The 26,350-nt window shown below is 38.2% G+C and overlaps 7 protein-coding genes across 10 annotated transcripts; 1 reads left to right on the top strand and 6 right to left on the bottom strand.

Annotated features, from left to right (window-relative positions):
- The first annotated feature begins 264 nt into the window (after nucleotides 1-264).
- Nucleotides 265-2,428, top strand: LOC110766792 (uncharacterized). Its single transcript, XM_021970170.2, has 4 exons — nucleotides 265-499; nucleotides 1,024-1,137; nucleotides 1,476-1,550; nucleotides 1,876-2,428. Exons 1-4 carry the CDS (start codon nucleotides 370-372, stop codon nucleotides 2,190-2,192), a joined length of 636 nt encoding a protein of 211 aa, XP_021825862.1. The 5' UTR covers nucleotides 265-369; the 3' UTR covers nucleotides 2,193-2,428.
- Nucleotides 2,429-4,637: 2,209 nt separating this feature from the next.
- LOC110766793 (monothiol glutaredoxin-S17-like) lies at nucleotides 4,638-6,353 on the bottom strand. Its single transcript, XM_021970171.2, has 3 exons — nucleotides 6,163-6,353; nucleotides 5,989-6,054; nucleotides 4,638-5,286 (listed from the first exon to the last, which is right to left on the bottom strand). The coding sequence occupies exons 1-3, from the start codon at nucleotides 6,244-6,246 to the stop codon at nucleotides 4,816-4,818; spliced, it is 621 nt and encodes a 206-aa protein (XP_021825863.2). The 5' UTR covers nucleotides 6,247-6,353; the 3' UTR covers nucleotides 4,638-4,815.
- An 855-nt stretch (nucleotides 6,354-7,208) lies between these two features.
- Nucleotides 7,209-12,128, bottom strand: LOC110766819 (putative nuclear RNA export factor SDE5). 2 transcript variants are annotated; one of them, XM_021970208.2, is made up of 11 exons: nucleotides 10,896-12,128; nucleotides 10,208-10,233; nucleotides 9,808-9,885; nucleotides 9,352-9,416; nucleotides 8,904-9,163; nucleotides 8,571-8,653; nucleotides 8,388-8,444; nucleotides 8,044-8,111; nucleotides 7,813-7,919; nucleotides 7,657-7,730; nucleotides 7,209-7,575 (listed from the first exon to the last, which is right to left on the bottom strand). In XM_021970208.2, the coding sequence occupies exons 1-11, from the start codon at nucleotides 11,446-11,448 to the stop codon at nucleotides 7,459-7,461; spliced, it is 1,488 nt and encodes a 495-aa protein (XP_021825900.2). In that variant the 5' UTR covers nucleotides 11,449-12,128; the 3' UTR covers nucleotides 7,209-7,458. The 2 variants fall into 2 exon arrangements, with proteins under 2 accessions (XP_021825900.2, XP_021825899.2); XM_021970207.2 differs by having other exon boundaries at nucleotides 8,904-9,166; nucleotides 10,896-12,124.
- A 2,145-nt stretch (nucleotides 12,129-14,273) lies between these two features.
- On the bottom strand, nucleotides 14,274-15,890 carry LOC110766806 (stem-specific protein TSJT1-like). Its single transcript, XM_021970191.2, has 4 exons — nucleotides 15,587-15,890; nucleotides 15,123-15,363; nucleotides 14,800-14,920; nucleotides 14,274-14,659 (listed from the first exon to the last, which is right to left on the bottom strand). Exons 1-4 carry the CDS (start codon nucleotides 15,787-15,789, stop codon nucleotides 14,412-14,414), a joined length of 813 nt encoding a protein of 270 aa, XP_021825883.2. The 5' UTR covers nucleotides 15,790-15,890; the 3' UTR covers nucleotides 14,274-14,411.
- Nucleotides 15,891-15,915: 25 nt separating this feature from the next.
- On the bottom strand, nucleotides 15,916-19,853 carry LOC148295310 (DNA mismatch repair protein MutS, type 2). 3 transcript variants are annotated; one of them, XR_015835260.1, is made up of 6 exons: nucleotides 19,198-19,853; nucleotides 18,030-18,993; nucleotides 17,421-17,945; nucleotides 16,830-17,291; nucleotides 16,349-16,695; nucleotides 15,916-15,980 (listed from the first exon to the last, which is right to left on the bottom strand). XR_015835260.1 is itself a non-coding variant. In XM_088252111.1 (5 exons), exons 1-5 carry the CDS (start codon nucleotides 19,749-19,751, stop codon nucleotides 16,399-16,401), a joined length of 2,802 nt encoding a protein of 933 aa, XP_088108237.1. In that variant the 5' UTR covers nucleotides 19,752-19,852; the 3' UTR covers nucleotides 16,135-16,398. The 3 variants fall into 3 exon arrangements, 1 of the variants encoding a protein (XP_088108237.1); XR_015835259.1 differs by having other exon boundaries at nucleotides 15,916-15,983; XM_088252111.1 differs by lacking the exon at nucleotides 15,916-15,980 and having other exon boundaries at nucleotides 16,135-16,695; nucleotides 19,198-19,852.
- A 237-nt stretch (nucleotides 19,854-20,090) lies between these two features.
- On the bottom strand, nucleotides 20,091-21,240 carry LOC110747880 (uncharacterized). Its single transcript, XM_021947953.2, has one exon. The coding sequence runs from the start codon at nucleotides 20,742-20,744 to the stop codon at nucleotides 20,337-20,339; it is 408 nt and encodes a 135-aa protein (XP_021803645.1). The 5' UTR covers nucleotides 20,745-21,240; the 3' UTR covers nucleotides 20,091-20,336.
- Nucleotides 21,241-21,342: 102 nt separating this feature from the next.
- Nucleotides 21,343-25,866, bottom strand: ALN (allantoinase). Its single transcript, XM_021970112.2, has 14 exons — nucleotides 25,510-25,866; nucleotides 24,524-24,617; nucleotides 24,270-24,390; nucleotides 24,098-24,171; nucleotides 23,903-24,016; nucleotides 23,728-23,813; nucleotides 23,341-23,400; nucleotides 22,937-23,085; nucleotides 22,691-22,817; nucleotides 22,356-22,511; nucleotides 22,154-22,264; nucleotides 21,963-22,073; nucleotides 21,776-21,871; nucleotides 21,343-21,607 (listed from the first exon to the last, which is right to left on the bottom strand). Exons 1-14 carry the CDS (start codon nucleotides 25,594-25,596, stop codon nucleotides 21,479-21,481), a joined length of 1,515 nt encoding a protein of 504 aa, XP_021825804.2. The 5' UTR covers nucleotides 25,597-25,866; the 3' UTR covers nucleotides 21,343-21,478.
- Between the last annotated feature and the right edge of the window lie 484 nt (nucleotides 25,867-26,350).

A 26,350-nucleotide genomic window follows, 5' to 3' on the forward strand; every position in this document is an offset into this window, starting at 1 on the left:
ATCATACAGAGGGGAATGTGATTGGATTGGAAGTATATATGCAAGAGTCACAAACAAGACTCACAAACTTGAAAAGAAAAGGAAAAGGAAAAACCACATTAATTAACTTCCTTTATTTGGGACTCAAAATCACCAAAATATTCCTGCTCTAGTTTTTAATAATAATTTATTATTTAATCAAGACTGAAATGGAAAAAATAATATTGATTAATATATGGTCATAATTCAATCAAGCCAAACCACCTATATAACATGTAAGTAAGAAACGCATTCTTTCTCCTCTCACAATTCACCATAAACCCAAATCCAAACCGGCCGTCGTTTTTTTCTCACACAAGCGCAAAGCCAAACACCAAACTCTACACAGCCATGGACAAAGTTTCATCTTCGGAGTGCCTGAAATTGGATTCCCAGACGGAGGTGTTCGATAAGGAGGGCGGTGGAAAAGACCTTTTCTCGCCAGCTATGGTTCCCCTCAATTGCGATACGCCAATAATCGGTATGTATACATGCTTTTCTTTTTTATTTTAATTCAAGGACCAAGACTATCTGCAATTTAATTACCTCGGCTTTAAATTTTATGCCACAACTTTTCTGTATGAAAATTTATCTTTTTACATTGAAAATATTTAATTTTTGGTCTATCTAGTAGCAGGGACGGAAGGGTCCAGTGAGCCTCCACTCTGTAATATTGTTATGTACTTCCTTATGTCCTGTATGCTATTGATTTTTTGTTTTTTTGTTTTGTTTTAGGGTTTGTGGAGATTATATGAAATTTGATTCTTTGGAAAAGAGAAAGTGTCGTTTTTATTTTATTTTTGTTGCTGTAATTAGAGGATATATATTATGCCAATTTGAATCAATTTTGAAAGATGATTTTTCCAGCAAAGTTATTATGGTGTGTGTCTGATGGAAAGCTGATATTTAATAATATGGCTATTTGTTGATGGGATCATAGATGTCATTCCTTCTAACTTTTCTCCTTTTTTTTTGGTCTTTAACAATGTAATTTCATGCAAACAGATAACAACTCTAAAGAACCAGAGACTGAACCATGGACTATAGACATAACAGAACTAACGGAAGAAGAACTTCGTACTTATTTTCATGTGTTCAGGGGCCCTCCTAGTCATAGAGGTATGCTTTTGTTATTTTTTTTTGTGTCAATACAAGCGATATTCTAGCCCTAATTCTATTGGTATGCTCTCTATTTTAGAGACAAGAGGTTCTCTATTTTATGACATAATATCTATGCATTTGTTGTTATTCTTTGTCCTGTTGAAAATAGCTCACATGTTAAAAAGACGACTTCTCCAGCCAAGTTATTTTGGTGTTTGCATGATGTATAATCGATATTTAATAATAGTTATTTGTTGATGGGATCATAGATGTCACTCCTTCTAACTTCTTTGACATCGTCACCCTTTTCCTTCTTTTTTCTTTTTGTGTTTAACAATGTAATTGCATGGAAACAGGAGGCAAGTCTGATGAATCAAAGGCTAAAGAATCAGCGACTAAAGAATCAAAGGATGAAAGAAAACGTTATATTGGTATGCTTTTGATTTTTGATTTTTGATTTTTTTTAATACAAGCGATAGTCTAACTATATTATTTGTAAGTGATAGCGTCCTCTCTCCTCCCTCCTAATCTTCTTGGTAAGCTTTTGATTTTAGGGACAAAAAAAAAAGAAGAAAAAAAAGTGCATGCAGCTTTTCTAATTACATTATATCTATGTATTTGTTGTTATTCTATGTAATGTGCTCACAATACTGATTTTTGGGTTTTAACATATCTTCATTCATTCGTTGTCTTTAAAAAATGATTATTTGTATTGCTTTCGTTGTATTTAACAATGGATCTACAAATTGCACACAGGTGAATGTCAGTATTGTTTAAAGGTGGATGAGCACCCTACGGAAATATGCTCTTATAGGTATAAAGTCCCAGAGGATGCAATTGTTGGCGAGCGTTGTGTGGTTGCATGTCGTGTATGTGGCTGCCTCTTTAGAGACTCACGTTGTGCTGATTGTGGCACAAGCCTAGGATGTGCAATTCTCAAGGAGTGTTTAATATGTAGGAAGGAAGGTGAACACTTTACTTTTGAGTGCCCGAAATGCAATAGGAATAATGGTTTTACTTGCGATCCTTATACTGGTTGTTTTTCTGTCGAGATCTTCCCTTTGGAAGGATAGAGAATGGAGATTTAATCGTAATTTAGAGTTAAAGCAAAGGAGAGAATAGTGCTTTTTAAAGTCGTTTTTGTCATAAATGCCATGCATTCTATCATTTTGATATCTACATGGTGAGTTGTTTTTATCGTAAATGAATTGCAATTTGCAAGACATAGTCTATTATATTCTTATGCTTGAAGATGTGAGAATCCATTTATTTAGAAAATGTCTGAAGTAAAAGGTGGTTTTTATCTCAACATTTTGTTCTTCTCTTATGGGGGCTAGTATACTGTATTTTGATTGAAAGACTTGCTAGGCAACTAGGCGTGAATGACCATTGTTATGTCACCATCATAGGTTCGAATTAAAATATCGAAGGTAATATTTACCCTAAACCCTAAAATGACTTTTCTTTTTCGGAAAAAGATATTGAGTTTATACACGGCTTCCTCTAGTTTCTAATACATTGTATTTATGATCGATGTATAGTGGTGTTCTGTGTTCTATGCAAGCATTGCCTGGAAATATTCCTTCATCGTACGTAGTTCGATACATCCTTAACAGATTTACAAAGAACCTGGTAGTTATCTTCATCACATCTGCATCTGCAACTCTAGCACACTTTATTATGAAGGAAAATACAAACATATACATGAAATAGACGGATAAATCACGGGCAACCACACATCAAATTAGCTAGTGCCTTAGTAGGTCTATCTTTACGATAAATCTGGATTTCATGGGAAGTGAATAAATTCCTAAGAGAAGTTTACCATTCACCATTCAAACCGATCCCAACACTCCCCTCCAAAAAATAACAAGGGAAATGAAGTTTTCCCCTATATATAGACAAAGTTGCATACCATCCTCCTTAGGATGCTGTTGATACACAACAGCTGAAATGAAATCATTTGGAGGTTCCACCACTAGTTGTCCGTATGCTCCATATGTATTCGTTGCCTTTATTCTTCTTCTTGGTAGCTCCTCAGGTCTCTCATCAGCACTGAACAAAGCAGCCAGAACTTCCTTCTGGAGATCACTCGTCTCTTTTTTCTGTTCCGTAAATTCCACTCCATTTGTATTTGAACCCTTATCTCTGTTACCTCATGAAGACGAGTGTAGACAAGTCAGACTGATTGATGGGATCGATTAGCTAACGGACACCACAGAGAAAGTCCTAACAGCAGAATATTTCCCAAACACCCTCGTCCTCTTACCCCTTCCCCTCTTCAAAATAAGAAACATAAACACGTTACACTTGGAACTATAACAAAAGATATGAAAGAAACACACCCATATCAGAGGAGTTTATGCACTTTCTCTAAGAAGATACTTCAGATTTCCGATACAAACCTGCAGACTGGACAACAATCTCCTCAAATGAGATGGATAGGGAAGGTAAATACTATAGTGGCATTTACTACGCCATGCTGGACAAATTTCAAAGACTATATCTAGTTTAAATTTCAGTGACATGTATACTGTAACAAGGTCCCCTTCTCCCCCAAAGTTCTCACAAACCAATAAGACGCGTTTACTGTCAAATATCGATGACAAGGTGCATACTCGAAATTAATTTATGCACTTAAAATAAGTGTGACATCATATTTATCTCCTTATATGCAGTTAAGAGACCCAAAAGCTTATTTACATTATAGAAATATAATTGAATAGCTTTTCCAAAAAGATTGATGCATCAGAAAACACATAAAAATCCTGCTTGGGGCTAACTTCTTAAATGCTTGGAAGTGTTACTAACCTTATCGCTGGATCTACTGACAAGTTCGTTCCTTTTATCTGAAGTTGGTGCTGGCAAATTAATCAGCTTAATTTTCCATGCTCTGAATGGTATTAAAATGAAAGTTATTGCTTTGGAGTACTCTATGTATGTATATCTTTCCAATGTCTAGCATATGAGAAAATAATTGTATAGTATCAGAAAAAATGGGGAAATTATTATGTGCATATACAATGTGCAGTAAAAACAAAAGGAAAACAAACTGCCTTTGAGGTTTCCAGAAGTAAAAGATAAAACTTTTCTTACGTAGAGGCTGTGAAAACACCACAACTTTTGACAAGATGAAATGACATCAATTGGTGGAAAGGGACAAGTTTTGAAAAATGTGGTGTACCTTTTCTATATCATATCCGCAACTATCTGCAGATTCCAAATAAACCCGGATTAGTTTTCACACATTAACATCATTGAAAAACTTAAATAACACCTTTTCTATTCCTATATATTCTATGCAAACTGCTATGTTGCCTGTTTCTGTTTATAACAAGCTGGATCAGTTAAATAAGAATTGAATTGAATTGAACTGAACTGCTATTCCCATTACAAGACCCATTCGTCATTTAGGAATGAATTGAATTGACTGATTTTGAAAAACCTCAACATGAAGATAACGTAAACTACAAAAACAAAAACAAACAACCAAAAATAAGCAACATGCTTTCATTGAGACACCCTTAAAAAACAAAAGAAAGGTAAACCACAAAAGTAACATAATTTAGCCACGCAAATAAACACCTTAAAAATCAATCATTACAAATGCCTCAATATCTTTTCTTCTATCAAAATCAAAATCACATTTCGCAAAAGTTCAATGCTCGATCTTGCGCAACTTTTCTATTGTGTAATCTATGCAAATTCATCATCGCTATCACTTGCGAAACCTTTCATGAAGGTTGTTATGTGATAGAAACCACGAGCCCTCCCATCGAAGTAGATATGTGGTAAATATGGCCAGTTAGAATACTTTTGTATCCCCACCATGACTTCATTGTCTGAAAGAACATCAAAACTTCCAAATTCAACCTCATACTTCTTCAAAAGTTTAACAGCCATTCTACTAAATTTACATTTGGGCTCCTCAGGGGTTCCTTTCATGAAAAGCATCACTCGATTAGAGTCAATCAACTTCTGCAGTCGCCTTTTCATGGCATCATCAAGGCCAGTTTGAGCTTGAATTTGCTCCTCGGAAGATCCACTTACTTTTGCTAACTCTTGGACTATCTCAAGGTTGGTAGGTGCAGGAGCAGTAGGTTCTCCAGCCTTAACTGACCCAGCAACTTCATTGGCCAAACTAGATGAATCTGCGACCTTTCCATCCTGACAAAAGAAAACACAAACAAAAAATGACCAAGAGAAGAACAAGATACAGAACAATTGTAGAACCCAAGCCAACAACGAAATTAGTTACAAAAGTGTATCAACAAAAAAGTTCTTTTTCCAATCATCACTCAATTCATACTTGCACGCATTTCCAGTTTTGCGATCAAAGTAAGCATTATATTTTCACTGGACACCTAAGTTTCTAGTTCATCGTCCAAACTATTGATTAATGATCATAAATCCTGTGAAAAAAAACTCAACAATCCCAGGCTTGAGCACATGATTTATAAACACCTAAGGTTGCAGTATAACAAAGAAAACCACCATATAAAATTCTTTTGGGGTTGGATAGTCGTTCGAATTGATAAAGATTCATGTTATAACATAAGGCTTCTTTTTAAATATCTGATATACATATCCTAGTCCATAACCATAATCACATTATAGCCTGAGGCTATTAATAATTATATCTCATTAAAAACAATCATAATGCAACTATTGTCATCAATCAGTAAACCCCAAAACTCAATTTCAAACTAAATACCCCATATTCACAGAAACTGATTATTTAAATGCAGAACTTTGTTGAAAAGTGAAAACAATATATTATCACATCCAACAACTTAAGCATGCTTACTCAAAACCAGTCAGCATCAAATAACCAAGCAAACATGTATATATTATACCCAATAAGAATACCTTCACAAAGGCAGAGTACGGCACATCAGAAACCGAAAAAGACCCAGGCTGTTCTTCAGCTTCAACCTACAATATTTTTCAGCAATTGGAGATTAAAAACAAAACACCAACACACACACACGCACGCACAAACACCATAAAAAACCCAATTAGAGATGAAAAGTGGGCAAAGACCTCGTCCATGTGCTTCGAATTTGAGGGCCACACAACGCTATCAAGCTCCACCTTGGATTGCATATCCTTCGCTGATCCACCCATAGATAACAAGTCATCTAAATTCTAAACCCTAAAAGCATGACACAGAGAGAGAGACAAAGATGGAGACAAAGAAATAAAAGACAATCTCTTGGACTCTTGTGGTCCAAGAGATTGTGGTCACTTATCGTTGAATGTAAATTCAATGGTTCAAAAAAGTTTCTTAAAAAGAGTACAAGAGTGAGTGAACCGTTGAATTTACGTCCAACGGTGAGTGTCCACAAATGTCTTGAACCCATGTAGTCCAAGAGATCGGGACTGACTAAAAGAAATATCCTTTATTAATTAGACTTGTAAAACAAGATAGCTTAATTAATAAGAAAAAACTAATAAATTAAATTTTAATATTAAAAAAGTTAAAATAACGTAGTGGGTACTTAATTGTGCTATCTGATTTGAAGTTTTTATATAAAACTTTCGTTACTTTTTTATTTTTATTGTTAAAAAATATATTCCTTAAAAGAAGACTTTACATATCAAATATAAAAATAAAATAAAAAAGCAAATTGGCTCCTTAAGTCCGTAAATTGGCATAACATCTCTCGTCGTCGATTTCTTTCTGCGATTGATTCATCTATCGTGGGATCTAGCTAGTGGGTCCTACCTCACGATATTGATTGGTGAATTAAAGTTGGGCATAGGGGTATTGTAGTCTTCTGGGTTTGATAGTTGTTTCAACTGGGATTTGGGCTCCTAAAACAGTGGGCCTGATTTTATGAATTGCATCAAATTTGTACGACTGATTTAGAGAGAGGTTGGAAATAGACATTGTGAAAAACAAACGTTTCTTAGGCAAACGTTTCATTGGGTGAATTTATCTGTATCTTTATCATTTGTGGTCTCACAATCCAACAATACAACATGTCAGACGTTCTGATAAAACAACACAAACCGAATGACAATAATATAAGCTCAAACCCAAAAAGAGTATAAATTTATAAAAGATAAATGATGATCAACCAACATTTCAAACAAAAGCTGCAATATCATAATATTAAAGAAGTCACGACATTGCAAATCAAAAAACAACAGACGTTCACTCTTACAAGGGGCCGAAAAGGAAAAGCTTTCACTCTTCTTTCAAAATCAAAATCACATTACTTTCTCTTGCGCAACCTTTCAATTGTGTATTCTAACCAACAATTTGATTGTTCATTCATAAATTAATTATCTCAATTCTGTGAGCACCACTCTTTGAGAAACAACTTGGTTTCTTTACTTTTTAATGAAAGTTAAAAGTTTCCGATTAATACTGTCTAATTGGATTAGTATTGTTCCGGCCTTTTCCCCTTCAGTCCACTTAATCGATTCTTCCTGCAGTAGCTTCAAAACCTGTGTAAATGGAAAAAAGGATAAGCCAAGTATGAAGCATTGTTCAAACAGATGCAGCAAGTAATTATGAAGCAGTCTTACCAATACTCGTCTACGAGATCCTTTTGAGATCTCTTCCTCTTGTGTATCAATGATGACCTTAAGACACTTGATTGCTAACGAGAAGCCAACAAATAATTCCAATTAACAAGAAAACAAGTTCAAAGAATAACTAGGAACATGAGAACGTTTACTTACATGAGATTCCAGAAAATGAAGAAATTTGACACTTCAAAAGACGTATCGCCTCCTTGGCACTGCGTTCATGCAAGTCAAGCACTATTTCACCTTGTGTCTCAACGTTTCTGATGAGGAACACAGAATAAAAGAAAAAACATTAACATTGTGGGATCCTATACACCATCATTAACCAATGCCCACAGAGAGTTGAAACATACACCACAAAATTTCAACGAAAAGGATGCTAACCTTGTTCTAAGAATCATTTCATTTGACTCTTCATCCGCTTCGCGTGCCTTTTCTTGGAAAAATTTTCCCTGCCACATTACAATAGAATTCATAAATAAAAAAAAATAAAAAAACTAATAAGGTGAATTCTACACTTGAAAATTTGATATCTTATATTTTTAGCTTAGATACATGATCAAGTCCGGCTTGGTATCTGCATGAAGTGAAACTGCCCCTTGTTCAATTTTTGAAGCATGTATTTCATTTTATCCAACTGAAGAGTGTGTTTAAGAAAAGCTATTTCCAATATAGTCATAAGATGCTAATTCATATCCAATCACTTCATGACAGCAAGTAAGCCTTACTTGTTCTAGAAGTTTGTTTGCTCGATCATGATCCTCCTTAGAAAATGCCTCTACAGCCTGGCAAAGAAAATTGATATCCTTACTCCATGTGTGAAATTTTAAGGCTGCTAAGAGAAACTACTCTACGCGTTTTATAGATCAAATAATTGCAAATAAAATACTAAACCCTAAAAAGCCACATACAGCCTGGAAATATTCCTTCATCGTAGTCCGATACTCCTTCACAGCTTTACGAAGAACCTGGTAGTTATCTTCGTCATCTGCATCTGCAATTTAGCACACTATGAAAGAAAATACAAACATAAACACGAAATTGACAGATAAATCACAAGCAACCACACATCAAAATTAGCTAGTGCTTTAATAGGTCTATCTTTAGTATAAATCTGGATTTCATGGGAAATGAATAAATTCCTGAGAGCAGTTTACCATTTACCATACAAACTGATCCCAACATTGCTCTCCTAAAAAAAACAAGGGAAATGAAGTTTCCCCCATATAGACAAGGTTGCATACCATCCTCCTTAGGATGCTGTTGATACACAACAGCTGATTTGCACTCTGAAATGAAATCATTTGGAGGTTCAACCACTAATTGTCCATATGCTCCATATCTATTTTTTGCCTTTATTGTTCTTCTTGGTAGCTCCTCAGGTCTCTCCTCGGATCTCTCAGAAGCACTGAACAAAGCAGCCAGAACTTCCTTCTGGAGATCACTTCTCTCCTTTTTTTGTCCCGTAAAGTCCACGCCATTTGTATTTGAAGCCTTATCTCCACTACTACATGAAGATGAGTATAGACAAGTAAGACTGATTGATGAGATTAGCTAACAGGCACCAACAGAGAAAGTCCTAACAGCAGAATATTTCCTAAACACCCCCCTCTTTCCCATTCCCCTCTTCAAAATAAGAAACATAAATACATTACACTTGGAACTATAACAAAAGTGATGAAAGAAACATACCCTTCAGAGGAATTTATGCACTTTCTCTCAGAAGATACTTCAGATTTCCTATACAAACCTGCAGACTGGACAACAATATCCTCAAATAAGTGGATGGGGAAGACTAGATCTTATTATAGTTTAAATTTAAATGACATGTATACTGTAACAAGGTCCCCTCCTCCCCCAAAATTCTCACACAACAAGACACCTTTACTGTCAAATATCAATTACAAGAACTATAGAAAACTGCATGAGTGCATCCTCGAAATTAATTTATGCACTTAAATAAGTGTGACATCTCTTCATATTTATCTCCTTACATGCAGTTAAGAGACCCAAAAGCTTATTTACATTATAGTAATATAAATGAATAGCTTTTTCCAAGAAGATTGGAGTGTACATCATTGATGCATCAGAAAACACATAAAATCTTGTTTGGGGCTATGTTCTTAAATGCTTGGAAGTGTTACTAACCTTATCACTGGATCTAGTGACGAGTCCATTCCTTTTGTCAGAAGTTGAGGCCGGCAAATTAATCAGCTTTTCCATGCTCTGAATGGTATTTGAAAAAAAAATGAAAGTTATTGCTTTGAAGGACTCAATGTATATATTTCCAATGTCTAGCATATGAGAAAATAATTGTATAATATCAGAAAAAATGGGGAAATTATTTTGTGCATACAATGTATAGTAAAAAGATAAAGAAAACAATGTTGGGAAAAAAGCCACAAATCTGTCAAGAAACTGCCTTTGAAGTTTCCAGAAGTAAAGATAAACTTTTCTTATTTAGAGGCTGTGAAAACACCCCAACTTTTGACAAGATAAAATGACATCAATTGGAGGAAAGGGAGAAGCTATGATAAATGTAGTGTACCTTTTCCATATCATATCCGCAACTATCTGCAGATTCCAAATAACACCGCAACAAATTAGTTTTCACACATTAACATCAATCAAACTTAAAATGGAAATCAAACTATCCACAGCCATAAAACAGTTTGCAATAAAAAATTTCAAAACCCAATTTGTTGTGCCTCAGAAGTCAAAACTAAAAATGTCAATCCAATCATCAAGTCTTCTTTCCGTTAGTCAAGCAATTAGCAGGAAGCTCGTTTATGAAGCAAATTTTATTCTTTTTTCCAAAATTTATTATTAAAGAAACTGGCTTTGTTGTTGGACATATATGAAATGTCCATATACCTAACTAGAATTATGAATGTTGGCATAAATATACACTACCCCCATTTGTTCATGTTCCTACTTTTACTCTCATCTTCCTTCTCAACCAACTCACTCTTCTCCTCTGCTCTTCAAGTTTCTTACTTCCGACTCTGCACTTATAACTCCCATAACCATGAGTGTGCACAATCCTTCTAGTTTGCGGCCTGAAGGCATCTAGGCATAACTAATAAATCTGTTTGATGCTAGAGCAGATTCAAATCAGCCTTGACAGTTTCCACAATCATGCCAAAGTGATACATATTGATAGTTCATGCAGACTTATAAATCAAATGACAAGACAAATAGCAAATATTTGAAATGGAACACAAAGAGCACTTTACCAAGAACTTCTCGAATCCTCTCTCTTTCTAGCTTGAATCCATCTCCAAGCATAGTGAATAGAAAATCTTCCATATCCTGGTGGAGACCATCATCCCTTGAAGAATTAGACTCAGCCTTTTCCAGCCAAATTTCCGACATTGGCAACACCTCAGAGTCCAGCTTCAAGGGTTTGGTTGCATTACAAGACCCATTTGCTGATGGTGTTTTCTTCACATATTGTTTCCCAATAATGCTTGAAACACTGCCCCCTGAAACAGGACGATATTTGGGCTTTGAAGCCCTGGAATTCCCATTTGCTTGATATTGATATGGCTTCTTAGAGCTATTATCGAGAGATAATCGTGAAGATTCTTCTTCACCCCTTGGCTTTGCCTCACCATTAGGTGTAGACATAGCCAGAGCTTCAGCAGCATCGTCAGCATTCTTCCCAGCCTTGCAAAAAGCAGAAGCTATTTGATCAAGAGAAAACGCAGCACCAAACGCCTCAAGCAAACCCTTCAACGCCTTCTCATCATCAAAATTTGACGCCCCATTCAAACCAGAGGCCTCCATTCTCACAATTCAATCAATAACAAATTAGATTTTGAATTCAGGGAAAGACACTGACACTGAAACTGAGCAAAAAGCCGATTTCCCAAACAAATTCTAGGTCTGAATTAGGAATGCAATCAAACCCACTTCAACACCAGCCACAAATTCACGCGAACTCACTTCGAGTCGTCGTTTCGGTGATGTGCAATGGGAGGTTAAAGGTTGCGGCTTTTGCCACCCTAAGACGCTGGCTTTTCAAAGAGTACTTGAACAGCAGCAATGAATTGAATCGACTGATTTTGAAAAATCTCAATACGAAAATCAAAGAATGACTTTTTCGAGACACAGATGGTGAGGATTCTGTGAGGAATTAACTCATGAATGAGTTATGAGTGCGAGTGGACGGAGGAATGATTTTGAGTTATATATAAATAAAAAGAAGATAAAAGTAAACTAAAACAAAAACAAAGCAAGAAAAGTAGGCAACATGCTTTTGGCGCCTTCGCTATTGCTTATTGGCACAGTCCAACTCTGATTCGGCTTTCTTCCTTCCAAAGCACGTTCCTTCCGAAGGAAGTTCTTGCAAAAGGACTCTGAATTTTTGGGCCTCCGAGTGATTGAAAATGTATAATGGTGGGTGATGTTGATAGCCGACGGATTAGACCAGTCGATTAGAGCAATGTGGCCGCACTTTATATCATCGGATCGTTGAAGCACTAAAAAGGAATAGGTCCTCAAGAAAGAATGTCCCTCAAATAAACATAATTCCCTTATAAGGTAGTTTTACAGATTACTTGGAAACTTTAATTTGGGACTAATTACGTAATACTAGAGAGCATACATGATGATTCACATTCATCAATGACGAGAGTCAAGCGTATCTAAAATAAATTGGTACGCATATTAATTTTTCGTATCTAAGTTGATACACAATACCAAATCGAGAAATGAAGGAAAACAATATACATTAAGAACTAAATTTTTTTCTTCTTCATGTAATGCTAGTTAAATAAGTTAGTCACATGTTGAATTAATGGTTTTGACACTAACCGATCATTTTATTACTCATGCCAACAAATTGTATCATTTTAGGGTTGATATCAAGTATTAATAATCAACAATAACCCGCTAATTTCATGTCAGGTTCAAATTGTGTTACCGTATCGTATGGTGTTCAAAAAAATTGTTCATATATGATAGGGTTACTCAATTTCTTTCGATAAGAATCTATGCCGTAAAGAAAACAAAATTGAATGGGGGTGTTGTTTAAGGTTCAATCATCACACACACATACACTTAATTCTGCTTGCTTGTATGCAGAAACTTTCCCAGTTTTTTGTTTTGAATTAGTTCAACAAAACCAATCTTCAAAACTTCTTCAACTAATTTTATTATAAATCCCCAATTAAAAATAAACAGACGAGTAGAATAGAGAGGCAAAAACATGCATGACCACTTATGGGTGGGCTAAAGGGTCATTTATATATTGATTAACATCATAGAGCCATAAATTGTTTGATTTGGTTTGGTTTATAGAGATGGAAGATGCAATTACAACGCGTAATTCTCTTGTCACATAAACACCATGATACCCTGGTTTCCATAACCAAATGCAGAAAATTCATTTGCTTGCTTCCTGTTTTGCTCAACCAACTGCCAGTTTTATGCCATTTTCATTGAAACAAACTATGCAGACCTTACTATAAAAGCCCTTTAACATGCAGAACAAGCTTAGGCAACAGAAAATAGCTAGAGATGGCAACACCAAAATGGGCTTCCATAGCCTACTTGATATTGCTTAGCTGGGGAGTTACCTCTGCTCTTAGGGTTATTACTGGCAAGGAAAAACAAATGGTTGATCAACCAGAGAAGTTTGTCTTAGGTGGACAAATTGGAGGAGGGCTTGGTGGACAGATTGGAGGAGGACTTGGTGGTGGACAGATTGGAGGACTTGGTGGAGGTATTATTGGAGGTAGTATTAGTTTCGGTCCAGGTTTTGGTATTGGAGGTAGTATTGAAGGTGGGATTTCCAATCTAGGTGGTGGTAGTAGCGAAGGTGAGGGTAACGGCGGTTGCCAAGGTCATGGTGCTTGTAGTGGCCAAGGTGGTGGTATTGGTGGTGGCCAAGGTGGTGGTATTGGCGGTGGACTAGGTGGTGGTATTGGCAGTGGCCTAGGTGGTGGTATTGGTGGTGGCCAAGGTGGTGGGGTAGGTGGTGGTATTGGCAGTGGCCAAGGAGGTATTGGCGGCGGGGGAGGTGGTTGCATTGGAGGTGGCCAAGGTGGTGGTATTGGCGGTGGTATTGGTGGTGGTGAAAGCGGTGGTGAAGGCAGTGGTGAAGACGGTGGTAATTGCGGCAGCCAAGGTGGTGGTGGTGGCAGTGGCAGTGGTGAAGGCGGTGGTCCAGGCTTTGTCATCCCAGGTTATGGAACTCCAGGCTATGGAATTGGTGGTACTAATGGCGCCCAAATTGGTTCTGGTCTATATTGCACACCAATTCATTGCCCTGCTGCCACCTGCAAAGGAGTTCGTTTGTACTTTCAACATGACGACCAGTCCATGGATGATACCAATGTCCACAATAACCACCTCAAAGTAGACCATGAGCCCATGGAGGGAAGAAACAGCCATGGAGAAAATGGCAACCATGTCAATAAGAAAACACATGAACAATGGAAGATGCCCACAGATGAAACCAGCAGCAATGCTGAAGGTGAAGGGCAACGAGATCGCAGTATGGATGCCATGGCCCCAGAATCAGACTAGGCAGACTAGGATCTACTGTATAAGCTAACATATCTAGTTTAAGCATTATTGTGTACCAATAAAACCCCCCAAACTTATGATGATATAATAAGCATGCATTTCTGATAGGCCACATGTAACTTGTTCTGTTTTTATTACACACTCTAGTTTACGACTCACCAGTTACATATACAATTGATTGTTCTCACTAGCAGGCTGCAGGGCTAATTTCAGGGTCCTTATTCTCCTTCCTTGACCACAGTTGCTTGATCAGACCAATTTCCTTCTCCTTCCTTGACCACAGTTGCTTGATCAGCCCAATTTCCTGCACTGCCAGTGCGCGGGATGCTGGGGAGTCGGGTGAACAGATCCACCTGAAAAGTAACTCCACAAATATAGCCATCATCATCTTCGTGTGTGATTGCCCTTACCTTGTGTAAGGGATGAACAAAGCTCGTCAGCCCACTTCCACTTGTAAATATGCAGCCTGTTAGACCATTTTAAAACACTTCTTAATATTGAACTTGGGTTTAGTTACTGCAAATTGGGTCAGAATTCTATCATCATAAGGCATTGCCGAAGAAAACGAAATTAAAGGGTAATGGAAGAGCACCAATTTGGACTAACCTGGAGGAAAAGGTGCAAAAGATTTTCCACAAGCCTCTCTAATGATGTTGAGATCATCAGAGCAGACTAGGGATCCATCACCTGCCATGCCCCACTGAAGCTCCACACTTCCATCTCGATCCTAACAAGAATAGCAGCTGTATTAGCTCTAGCACTGTGGGAGATGCAATGTTTTTGACCAAACAAGAAAAGTAAAGATCTCCAAGGCAGTGTTGAATGAGACAGACTACATTCAAAAATAAAATTTGTCTTGAACAAAGTCAAAGACAGGTTTAATTATATATATTTCAATTGTAAGTTCATTTCAGAAATGCATAACCCACCCTCGCTGCAAAAAGGGTACCAAATCTAGCATCAAAGAGAATAAATGCGAATTTTCCTTGCAGATCTTTGATGACTTGATCTGGCGGGTAGGGTGCTCGATCTCTTAGAACTTTATAAGCTTCAACCACAACCATGGCTTCTGTTGCTTGTCTTGGAAGGCCGTAGTGCCTTCTAAGGTCACAAGTGTTCTCCAAAATCCCTATAAAAATGCAGAAAACATCGTCTATGACAACTATGGACCTGCCAAATACAGAAATAGACAACTGAGAGCACTGTATAGAAAAACAACAGCTTCACTTTTGCAAGCAGGCTTTGGCGCAAGAAAAGCTCAACTAGTATAATCAAATACCCTGTAATAAGCTTTTGTGAGAACTGAGATGAGAAGAATATTGGCTAAGAATATTAGCAAGAGACGATGAAGCATGGAACTAAAAGACGATGAAGATCAAATATCAATCAATACCTTGGGTGTGATTGAATACTTTCGTCGGCATGGGACAAGGCCATGAAATTCCCATTTGAAAGATAGTACACCGTGCTCTCAGGACATGAAGATTGGAAAGTCTCCAAAATTTCCTCTATGGTCTTTGCCTTCTCCAACACATTCGAAGGAAGCCTCAGCTCCTCAGGTGGTTTTCCAATTGCTTTCTCAAAAACAGCCAACATTTTCCAGCAAAACCTTCAACAACATACAGCTATTTCTCAGAATGGAGCAGGTTGTACATATACAATCTTGGTTTCTATGCTTTTGTCCACATGCTTATCTGGAGAAAATAAGTTTGGCTAGCTTACAAGAGAGTGTTGGGTGGGACTGCATGTGGCAGCTCCAAGGATTACATCAGGGCAAGACGTGGAGTCTGCTGCAAAAGGCAAGCGTTATAGCAAGTCATATATTATTGCCCAAAATGGTTTTGGCTAGTTCTTAAGGTGTCTGTTACAATCTTTCATAGTCAAATTTCAAATTCCGATAAATAGAAAATGATTTTGTCAAGTCAGAGGAGAGAGGAAAAGAAAAAACTAAAGCTTTCTGTTGTAATAATGGAATTAAAGGGGGAAAAAATAGTAGCTTAATGGACAAAATCCTATCAAATAGATTGCTGGGTACAATTTTACAAAATTGTGAGGGTACTTTGACCCAGCATAACACTAAAACTAGTCAGTGCCGAAAAAAGAATTTACATGAAGATCGAAAAGAATGAGTGACTATGTCTGGATGCTGGTTTACCCATGTAGTATGACTGTAAGACAATGTTCGCAGATCAGTTGAGTGTCGTTTTACTTGATATAAGCAACTGTACAACCATAATTCATTGGACTTTCTTGTTCATACTTGGCTACTCGTGGATGGTTTTTCAAAATCTCAAGTGCTCGCTCTTTAACAACCCCTGTGCCCATCCCATGTATGACAAAGAGAACTGATTGAGATTGTCTAGCAGAGATGACCATGTCCAGGAGGTCAGAAGCTTCCTTCACCCTCATGCCACGGAGATCCACGGTGTTCTTTGACGTTTGTATCACTGGACCATAAGCGACCTCCCCGCTTTCGGTTTCCCCAGTACGACTCTGCGAAGCCTACAATATCAATCAAAATGATCAGCCTCTATCTTTGGATTTGATTCCAAACATCTACAAGCCATGGAGACCGGTCAAAACCCCCAAACAGGATGTTTGATGGTACTAAGAATAAATAATTACTCATTACATACCTGCTGCTTCAAACGTGGGGCAGAATTTGTCATTGGATTCTTCTCAATACTAGGAACAGCTCTGATGTCATTCTTCTTCAAGCGAACCTTTATTTTACCGTATTGTACAAGGACTGTCCCATCATCTCCAGGTGTTTCAACAACAGTAGCTAACTTATCTCCCAGTCTCTTCAAATGGACTTGCTCCCCAGGTTGGGGTGTGTATGAAGCGGTAGATGTCTCACTAACCAACAAATCATCATCAGGACAATGAGCCTTAATAACAGATGCAATTGCAGCTTCTGATTTCCTAATCAGCAAATTCAACTGATCAGCACCAGCAGTTTTGAGTTGGTTATCAAACTCGTTCAGCACAGATTCCATTTGAGATTTTGCAGTCTTCACTTCTTTCTGAACCTGTAGGGTTTCCTTTGCCATAAGAGCTCTCTTGCGCTTATCAAGATCTTCTGCCTCATCTTGGATCTTCAATTTAATAAAAATAAAAAAATAAATAAAGACGTAAAGAGCCACATAAAACAAGAGAAAGAGAAAAAAAGCTAGCAGCAGAGAAAAATGCAAATCTGTTCCAGACTAGAGCCACTCAAACAATACCTCACGATAAAGATCCATGATATCTGAATGAAGTGATGCAGCCATTTTTGCCTGAGCTTCTAGTCTGCCTCTTTCCTCTATTAATGACCGATATAGCAAACCTTTTCGCTCCTGTTGCTTTTCGGGCATTAACCTCTCCACCCATTTTTGTGCACGTTCAATTATGCGTTGATTAAAACCAATCAATTTAGCAATACTCAATGCATTTGAATCACCAGTACTTCCCCATAGGATCCGATAAGTAGGTTGTAAGGTTTCTAGACAAAATTCCATGGCTGCATTTTCAAACTGATTATCCTTTTCTTTCAGGCGACTTAAATCCGCATAATGAGTAGTCACGACAGCTAAGTTAACATGGCCTTTGAGATATAGCAAGATGCTGGCAGAAAGAGCAACACCTTCTGAAGGATCGGTTCCACTGCCAATTTCATCAATGAGGACAAGTGATTCTTTTGAAGCCACTTCCAAAATATTACAGATCCGCGATATGTGCCCACTAAACGTTGAGAGATTTTGCTCAAGAGACTTCAATTGAAAAACAATAGTCAGACTAAAATGAAAAACTTAAAGAACCTAGGATTTTCTGCCATAATTAAGGTAAACTACTACCTGGTGATCTCCAATATCGGCTAGAACAAGATCAAACCATGGAAGCTTTGGGTGATTTTTAGCAGGCAGGTACATGCCAGCCTTCGACATGAGAGATGCCAGGCCCAAAGCTTTCATGGAAGCTGTTTTTCCTCCAGTATTAGGTCCTGAGATTACAACCACTCTGGTGCCACATCCAATTTTGATGTCTATTGGCACTGGAAAATCAGATGCACGACCAGATAAACTTCCAGTAATCATTTTTAAACCATTAACGTCATCGGAGGAAAGGTGATTTCTAGAACTGGATGCAAGAACGTCAGATAAATTTCTAAGAGATGGCTCAAGCAGCAATGGATGTTGTAGTCCTTCTATATCTACAGATGTCGCTAAACTGGCGCCACCAGAATCTAAGTCCTGGCAATCCTTGGAACTAAAAATTGGGCATACCCCATTCATCCGTAGAGCATAAGCAGCTCTAGCAAAAGCAAGATCCACTTCTAGAACTTTATCTAACAAATACATTATCGGTGTTTCTGATTTTGCAATTTCCGATGTAAGGAAGCTCAAAATGCCTATTTCCTCAGCCCTCTCAGCATTTGAAAGCCTCACTTCCATGTTATTCAACTCCACAGCCTCTTTGGGTTCCACAAAGTATGTTGCGCCAGAACTACTAACATCCAAAACTATGCAACCTGGAAGCAAATGTTTGTGAGTAGCCCTAACACCCACACACATCCTAGCCCTGCGCTTAGTCACCAAAGGACTGTCAATGCCACCAGCTTTAAAAATCTGGGTTGACACTTCCTTCAACAAAGAATCCAGATTTTCCATGTTACTCTTCATTTCTGACCTAATGATCTCCAGGTCTTCACTAGCTGTGTCAACAATTATTGAAAGCTTGCAATCTATGCACAATCCTATCATTTTCTCCAGCTCCACTAGGTAATCACAATCGTCAAGTATTTCAAGCAGGGGCAAGTACCTGTTCCAGTACAACTTAACAAAAAATAAATCATAAAAATTTGATTTGTCTTAATATTATCTATCACAGTAGAGTACTTTACCAAAAAAACACACTCTTATCAGTGTTCAAAATTTCAAACCACATGTTCATTAAAACGAAAACACAGAACAAACCTAAAGGAAAAAAGTAAATAGATAAAGCAAAGCTCAATAACACCGATACCTGTCTGTACAATCTGCACTCAAAGCCAAGCCCTTCAATTTTTCGAACAATCCCTTCGCGGCGTTCAGCGTCCTACGCACAGCGCAGAGCTCGTTGATGCTAAGCAATTTGCCTGAAACAGCGGAGCTCACGATGTCCGAGACGTTCTCGATGGCCGAGAAATCGGACGGCGGAGAACCGGCCATCGTGATGGCATCCACCGCCGCGGTCGTCTGATCGAGAAGCTTCTGGCTCTCCTCCTTGGACCGGCCGACGGGAATGTGGGCCTCCTGCGCGGCGGAGAAGCCCATGGCGGTGGACGCCAACGCCGAGAGCTGCTTGCAGACCGAGGCCCATTCTAGGATTTCTAGGGTTTCGGATTGGAGGGAATGCGCGAGGCTGAGTTGGTTGGACGGTGACTCGGGCGAGTAGGAAAGCGAGAAGTTATCGGTGGCGGGTTTGAGGGCTCTGGCAAAGAGGTTCGAAGGTTTGGGGACGGAGATGAAGAAGAGGTTGCTGCTGAGTTTCAATGGAGGAGTAAGAGAGTGAACGAGTGGATTCAACGAGTTGAACATGGCGTCGTTGGTTTAGACGCAATGGGTTTTAGCATCTTATCCGTGACGATGCAACTGTGGAGCCAATCTCCCGCCTCGTAACCGAAAAATTTCTGGAGGCAATCTGGGCTTTAGCCCGCCGCCTGCTGGGCTTGGGTCATTTGCTCAATTTAACTTTCTCAACGACACGACATGTCGTTCGCCTTTTGCCTGTCATCAGCACCAATTTGGCTGAAGCCATTTCTGTTTTACTAGACATGACAAAGGCAATATTGTAGTACGCTAAAAAAAATCAATATTTAACAAGCCATTTTCGAGAATATCTGTTTTATTTATTTTTCTAACAGTAACGGATGAAAGGGACCAAAAAACACGAATAATATTTCACCTTTTGAGGACCTTTCCATTTTACACACAATACACGCATGCTAGGACTCGAACCCAATACCTTACCGGAGGAGTAATTACCCCAAACAACTGGACCAGTGGTTCTCTGCATATATTTCACCTTTTGTTTTCACAGCTTGTTACAAATTGAGAAATGGAATATTAACTTGCGTCTAAACTAAACAAAAACAACCACTTAAGCAGAGATGATCAATCAATTCAATCCAACACAACCAGCTTCTGATACTCTTGGCCGGATATGGCAGCTTCCAGGTCCGGTTGAACTTCCCCGTCATTATCCAAGAAGAGCTTGAGCAAATTCTTAGAGAAGCCACTCGACAGAGCCACTCCGGATTGTGTCCCGGTCACCGGCGTCGCCTTGGAGTGCCTCAGATTCCAAAACACAATCCGCGGCACCGCATTCCCATACCCTTGATTCTCAAACTTCTTCTGTATCACAGCGTAATCAGTCTCCCAGCTGCTAGACGACGAAGCCTCATCAAACTCCATGTCGCTGAACACAAACACCCTCTTTATCATGTCCTCCGGCTTCAAATTCCCCTTCACGGGCACTTTCAGAATCAAATCAAACACCTTTTGGAAATCAGTGTTGTAACCAGCCTCCATCCTATTCACAAACTCACACTTGGATTGAGATCATCGCCTTGTATCAAATGCAGCTGAGGCCACTGACTGAAAGTGATCACCTTTCCTTTTCATAGATCTTCACTCAATTCTGACTCCAAAATCCCCTATGCCACGGAAACTTTCATGGGGGTTCCTCCCATGCTTCCCGAGACGTCGGAAATAGCCAGGCAATTCCTCATCTTGCCTTGCTTTAACATGTCGTCCGCCATTCTCTTCCACTGAAGCTCAGCCACTTGCCCCCATCTCCGTGGGTGTCCTCGTCACCACTGTCGTCGGAACTATAGGGATTAATATTGAAGGAGGCTGAGCTCTGGAGGACCAAGAAGACTTGAAGAAGCCATTGAAATTGTGATTTTGGTTTGAGAATTGAGAGAGGGTTTGCAGGGGAAGGTTTTGGAGCGGTGCGTGATATGCCCTGTTTTATATATGAGTTGTTACTTGGGCACCAAGGAATTTGTTAGTTCTAGGGCCATAATTTTTCTTTCTGTAATTCTTTCTTTTTATTATTATCAGTTGCTTATATTTATTCATAATATATATATCCTTTGATTTACCCAAAAAAAAAAAAAAAAGGGAATTAGTTGGAAATTGTTATATTACAGATTTAGGAAGCACCAGGCTCATCAAATGCCTAGAGATGACAGAGCCATACATGAATAATATCACAGAAGTACATATACAAGGAGAAATGGCTTGTAAATTCACGAGCGTAATTATTTTGCCAGAATCGGAACGCCGCATGCTGCCGGAGCATGCTTTCCCTCTTTGAAGACAAGGTTTCCTCTTACAAAAGTAGCTGAAACTTTTCCAGATAACTTTGTTCCCATGTAGGCTGAAATCCCCTGTACACAGAAAGGTAACACAGTCCAAACCTTGTGGTGTCATAACACAGAACAGAAAACAGGTTTAATATAGAATAGAATGCCATACAGGGTCTTACGAATGTTATCAAGAAACAAGCAAAGTTACACTCAAAACATGTGAACAGAGGATACATAAGGAAGACATACAGAATGCTTGAGGTAAACAGGGTCATCATCAAGGTCAAACTCCACATCTGGATCCCACACTACCATATCTGCATGGTTCCCAATTGCAATTGCCCCCTGCAAATTTAGAATTCAATTCATCAGCACAATGAGATTCATGTCTGCATGAAAATCATTAAAACAGATAAGAATTGGATGATGATATCACCTTCAATTCTTGTCCGGCAAGCGTGGCGGGCCTTTCACTCCACCATAAAGCTAACTGTTCTAAAGTCACTCCATATTTCTGGCCATATGACCATGTCACAGGAAGAACAAACTGCAAATGCCCCCGAGAATGCCAGTTAGTTTCTGAAGCCAATCACAGACCATAACATTTGCAAGGAAAAATATGCCAACCTGCAAAGATGATATGCCACCCCAAGCCCTTAAGAAGTCTCCATCATCAAGAAGCTTAAGTTCCGGCAGAGTTGGTGAATGATCAGAGCTTAGCATGTCAACATGTCCTGCCTGAAACAAAACATTGAAACCAAATAGAACCAATTTGATGGTGAATAGCTATCCTATCATATACACAGGAAAACATAGAATGATTATATACCAACAAAGCCTCCCACAGTTTTTCCTTGTTGGCTGCATCACGGATGGGTGGAGAACACTTAAAACGAGTATCTCCATCCCGAATCTCTTCTGCTGAGAATGCTAAGTAGTGGGGGCATGTCTCCACAGTTACACTGTCACCACCACTTTTTGCATCCTGCAATAATGTAGACACCCAGTTGCATTGTTTGTTCATGAACAATAATAATTTGCTTTCAGTCGAAAGTAGCACTCTGGTAAAATTGTGGGTGCAGATAGAGCTGAATCAGTAGAAAGTTACAAGTGAATGGAGTCATAAGACCCACCACAACCACATACATACTTATAATAGACTACCTTAATAAGATCTAATGAAGAGCTTGAGTCAGACAAGTGAACAATATGAAGATGAGCTCCTTCCGCTGGGGCACCAATCCTTGTGTCCTTTGTCAAGGTCAAGAGATCCCTAATAGCTGCCTCTTCCCTGGTTTGGAAACAGAGGAAAAATTACATTCAGGGATATTTCCTTACAGCAAGTATAGGGAAAATTTTTGCAATGTAGATTCAGCATTCAACAGTCAAAAACATTGGCGCGAAAAATACCATGAAGCTGGCCTTGTCTTGAGATACGTCGAATAAGAACGAGCATTGTTACTACCACCTTCAACTCCCAAGTCGCTTTCAAGATCTAGTTGTTTCTCTGCATGTACAAGTAAAGGCCGCCTATATTTTGCCAGTACAGACAGTCCCTCCTAAGGAACAAATAATTGAAAAAATATGCAGATGTTTGAAAAGACATCAGAATTGTGCTAAAAACATTGCATCTCAAGAAGCCAATTGATCATGCAAGTCTTCCGCCATCACGAATGAATAATTAATTGTGCTGATTAAATTAGTACAGGTAGAGTTGGATAAGCAGCAATGCAATTAAGTCATTGATTCTATGCTTTTAATTTATTTTGCAAGCTAAATCAGATAGTGTGAAGACTGAATCTCATGAAACAAACCTTAATATGACTGGAATTTGTCATAGGAAAGTCATTGATCCCTGATGGACACATGAAAGACTACAAAAACAGACACAGAAAAACTCATCAGATGAGGATCGTATAACATCTTAATATTCCTGCAAAAGTTGAGGAACAGTACTGTTTCAGAAAGCAAGAAAATAGAAAACTGGTCCACATTCGATCAACATGAACCAATAACCACAAGCTCTAAAATATGTCTGTACACCTCAAGACACAAGAGATCTGAATTAGTTGGGAAGAACTTTAATTGTGCCACAAGAAATGTAATGAAACAGATATCACTATCCTATTATGAACTACAAAATTCCTAGCTTACCTAATACATAGACTAGCATGTGTTCACTATTCTATTAAAGTGTTTACCTTCAAACCAAGAACACCAGCATTTAACAAATCCTCAAGAGCAGATGTGTTGAATGCGTTTTCAGGAACAAGACCTCCCCAGAAACCTGTTACAATGTGCACGTAAAAACCAGTAGTTCTCAAATGTTTTAGTATTATGCTATCCCCAAACATGTATATAGTTCTAAGAGCATACCAACATCGACGTAAATTCTGCTCTCCGCGGCCTTAATCTTGAGCTGCAAAGTCTCTCTGGAGACAGTGGATGGATCACTATTTAGAGGCATGTCAACCAATGTAGTTATCCCACCTGCAACAGAGCAAATATTAATCTATAAGCGATTTAAAAGCTACAAAAAAACATAAGAATGAAGCAGAGGTATAGGCATACCAGCAGCAGCAGCCTGGGTCCCTGATGGAAATCCTTCCCATTCAGCTCTTCCAGGATCATCAAGATGTGCATGCCTGAAATTAATAGAAACCAAAGCATTTAAATTCCAATGCAAACCCTTGTGACTATACAGAAAAAAGACCACAGTGAGAAAATTAATTGTGTATCTTACACATCAACCAAGCCAGGCATGACCACAGCCTCTCCATAATCAATTACATTCTCCAACTTGGTTTTCCCATTCTTTTCCTCTTCTTTAACAATGGAGACAATCTTCCCCTCCTTTACCTCAACTGTTCATTTACACATTTCATAAATGAAACTAAATCAACCATGTGGTTCCAAAACCATAATATAGAGCTGTAATGTGGTTTCTAAAATCTACAACGGAAAATCATCCAATTCAAGACTATTGTTTAGACATGCCTGCTCCAGAAATGACCCCGTGAGGCGTCACGATGCGCTTGCTGGTTATCCAGTAATGTTGGTAAGGAAGCAGGCTGCAGTTTTTCTGATATTGCTGTAAAATAAAAAGTAAAATAAACTCCATTATGACACTCAAATTGCAATGCAGAGCCGAAACTGAGGAAGTGAAATACTCAGTAGAATTCATGAACAGACCAACAAAACTACAACTTCTTTCTTGATGGGTTCTTCACCATGCATATACAAAATACATTGGTATATACGCAGAAATACGTTCATACAAAGTGGAAATATTTTTTTGGTACAACTTTCAGTATCATTCAAAATCAGAATATGCTTTTAGCAAAAGTTCATGGATTATAGAATTCAAAGACTAAAGTAATCCCATTAAAATTTAGTGTAATTCATTTCGTCGTGGATAAAGCAATCCCATTAAAATTTCTTAATGGAATATCAAATTGGTTATAATGTAGTGTAGGACCGCATAACTTCTCTCTCATCCATGATTTCACATATTATGAACTCATCATCCATTGATCAGTTGGTTAATATCTCAAATCCACTTGCCCTGTTGTCCACTAACAGAGTGGTACTATTAAAAAAGAAGGTAAACCATACAAAGAAACAGAAATTAGGCAGGCAAATGAACACCCTTGAGAATCAAAACAGTACATTGCAATGATTTTCTTCACAAAAAGCTGTTTGGTTGACGAGAAAATGGGCCAAAAAGACAAATTCAAATCCGAATTCAGAATAATTTTTCAATATTAAAGAAAAAACCAAATTACTTGAGATTTTCATGTCATCAGAATCAATAACACAACAACCATACAGAGCTCAAATATCATTTTAGTTTCTTTGCACTCCATTTTCGAGAAAGCGTCTATGAACAAGTATAAAAAGGAGGACTAACCCAACAAAATAAACACAAGAAAATTGAGAGAATAAATTCAATTAAGCTTCATAAACATAAAAAAAAAACAGACCTTTGAGGGATTTTGGAAATAGAAAAAGAGTAGAAAAGAAGCGAGAAGTGTTAGCAGTGGCAATAGCCTCCATCGTATCGCCTCCATTTCTTCCGCTGCTGACTTGCTAACAACTAACAGAGACTGACACGCAGGCGCTCTCTTCCTCTCTCTCCAGGTTTTGGTCGAGCCATCCACGGGGCAACTTATCCTGGTGACGTGCGGGAAACGGGGTCCACGTATGGACCAGTGGGATTTGGACACGTGGGGAGTTGGAAGATGACAAACGGCACTTGCGCTGTCCGTGTGCCCGTGAAGTTATCGATTCCCGTAACTTATGAATCTTGGGAAGATTCTTGATTCCTTTTCGCGAGTGGCCAGGGCGACCGACTAGTCGTACTCGTATCTGGCGTGAAAAATGTATATAATATATAGGCTTAATTTATAGTCCCGATCTCTTAATACTATATTATATTACGCACGTACCTATATATTTTTCAATAATATATCTGTATTTTGTACAGATTTTAAAGACCCGATAAAAACACATTTTTAAAAAGCAAATGTATAATACTCATATTATACATGTACATATGTATTTTTAATGTTTAATACACATATTTTCAATAAAACACATAAAATTTACGTATTATACATATAATTCTCACATAATATTGAATATAAATGATATATATTAAAAAATATAAATAAATTATATTAAGATATAATATAGGTGGGTTTTTTTGACACGTGGGCACCTAATTGCTGCGGCTATACTCGGTTTTTTTCAAAAAAATAGTAAAGCCGCGCGGCTATACTATGGTTTTGATGTTTAAAAATAGTAAAGCCGCGCGGCTATTTT

This window comes from Prunus avium, chromosome 4 (genome assembly GCF_965620075.1).
Source record: "Prunus avium chromosome 4, drPruAviu1.hap1.1, whole genome shotgun sequence".
NCBI lineage: Eukaryota > Viridiplantae > Streptophyta > Magnoliopsida > Rosales > Rosaceae > Prunus > Prunus avium.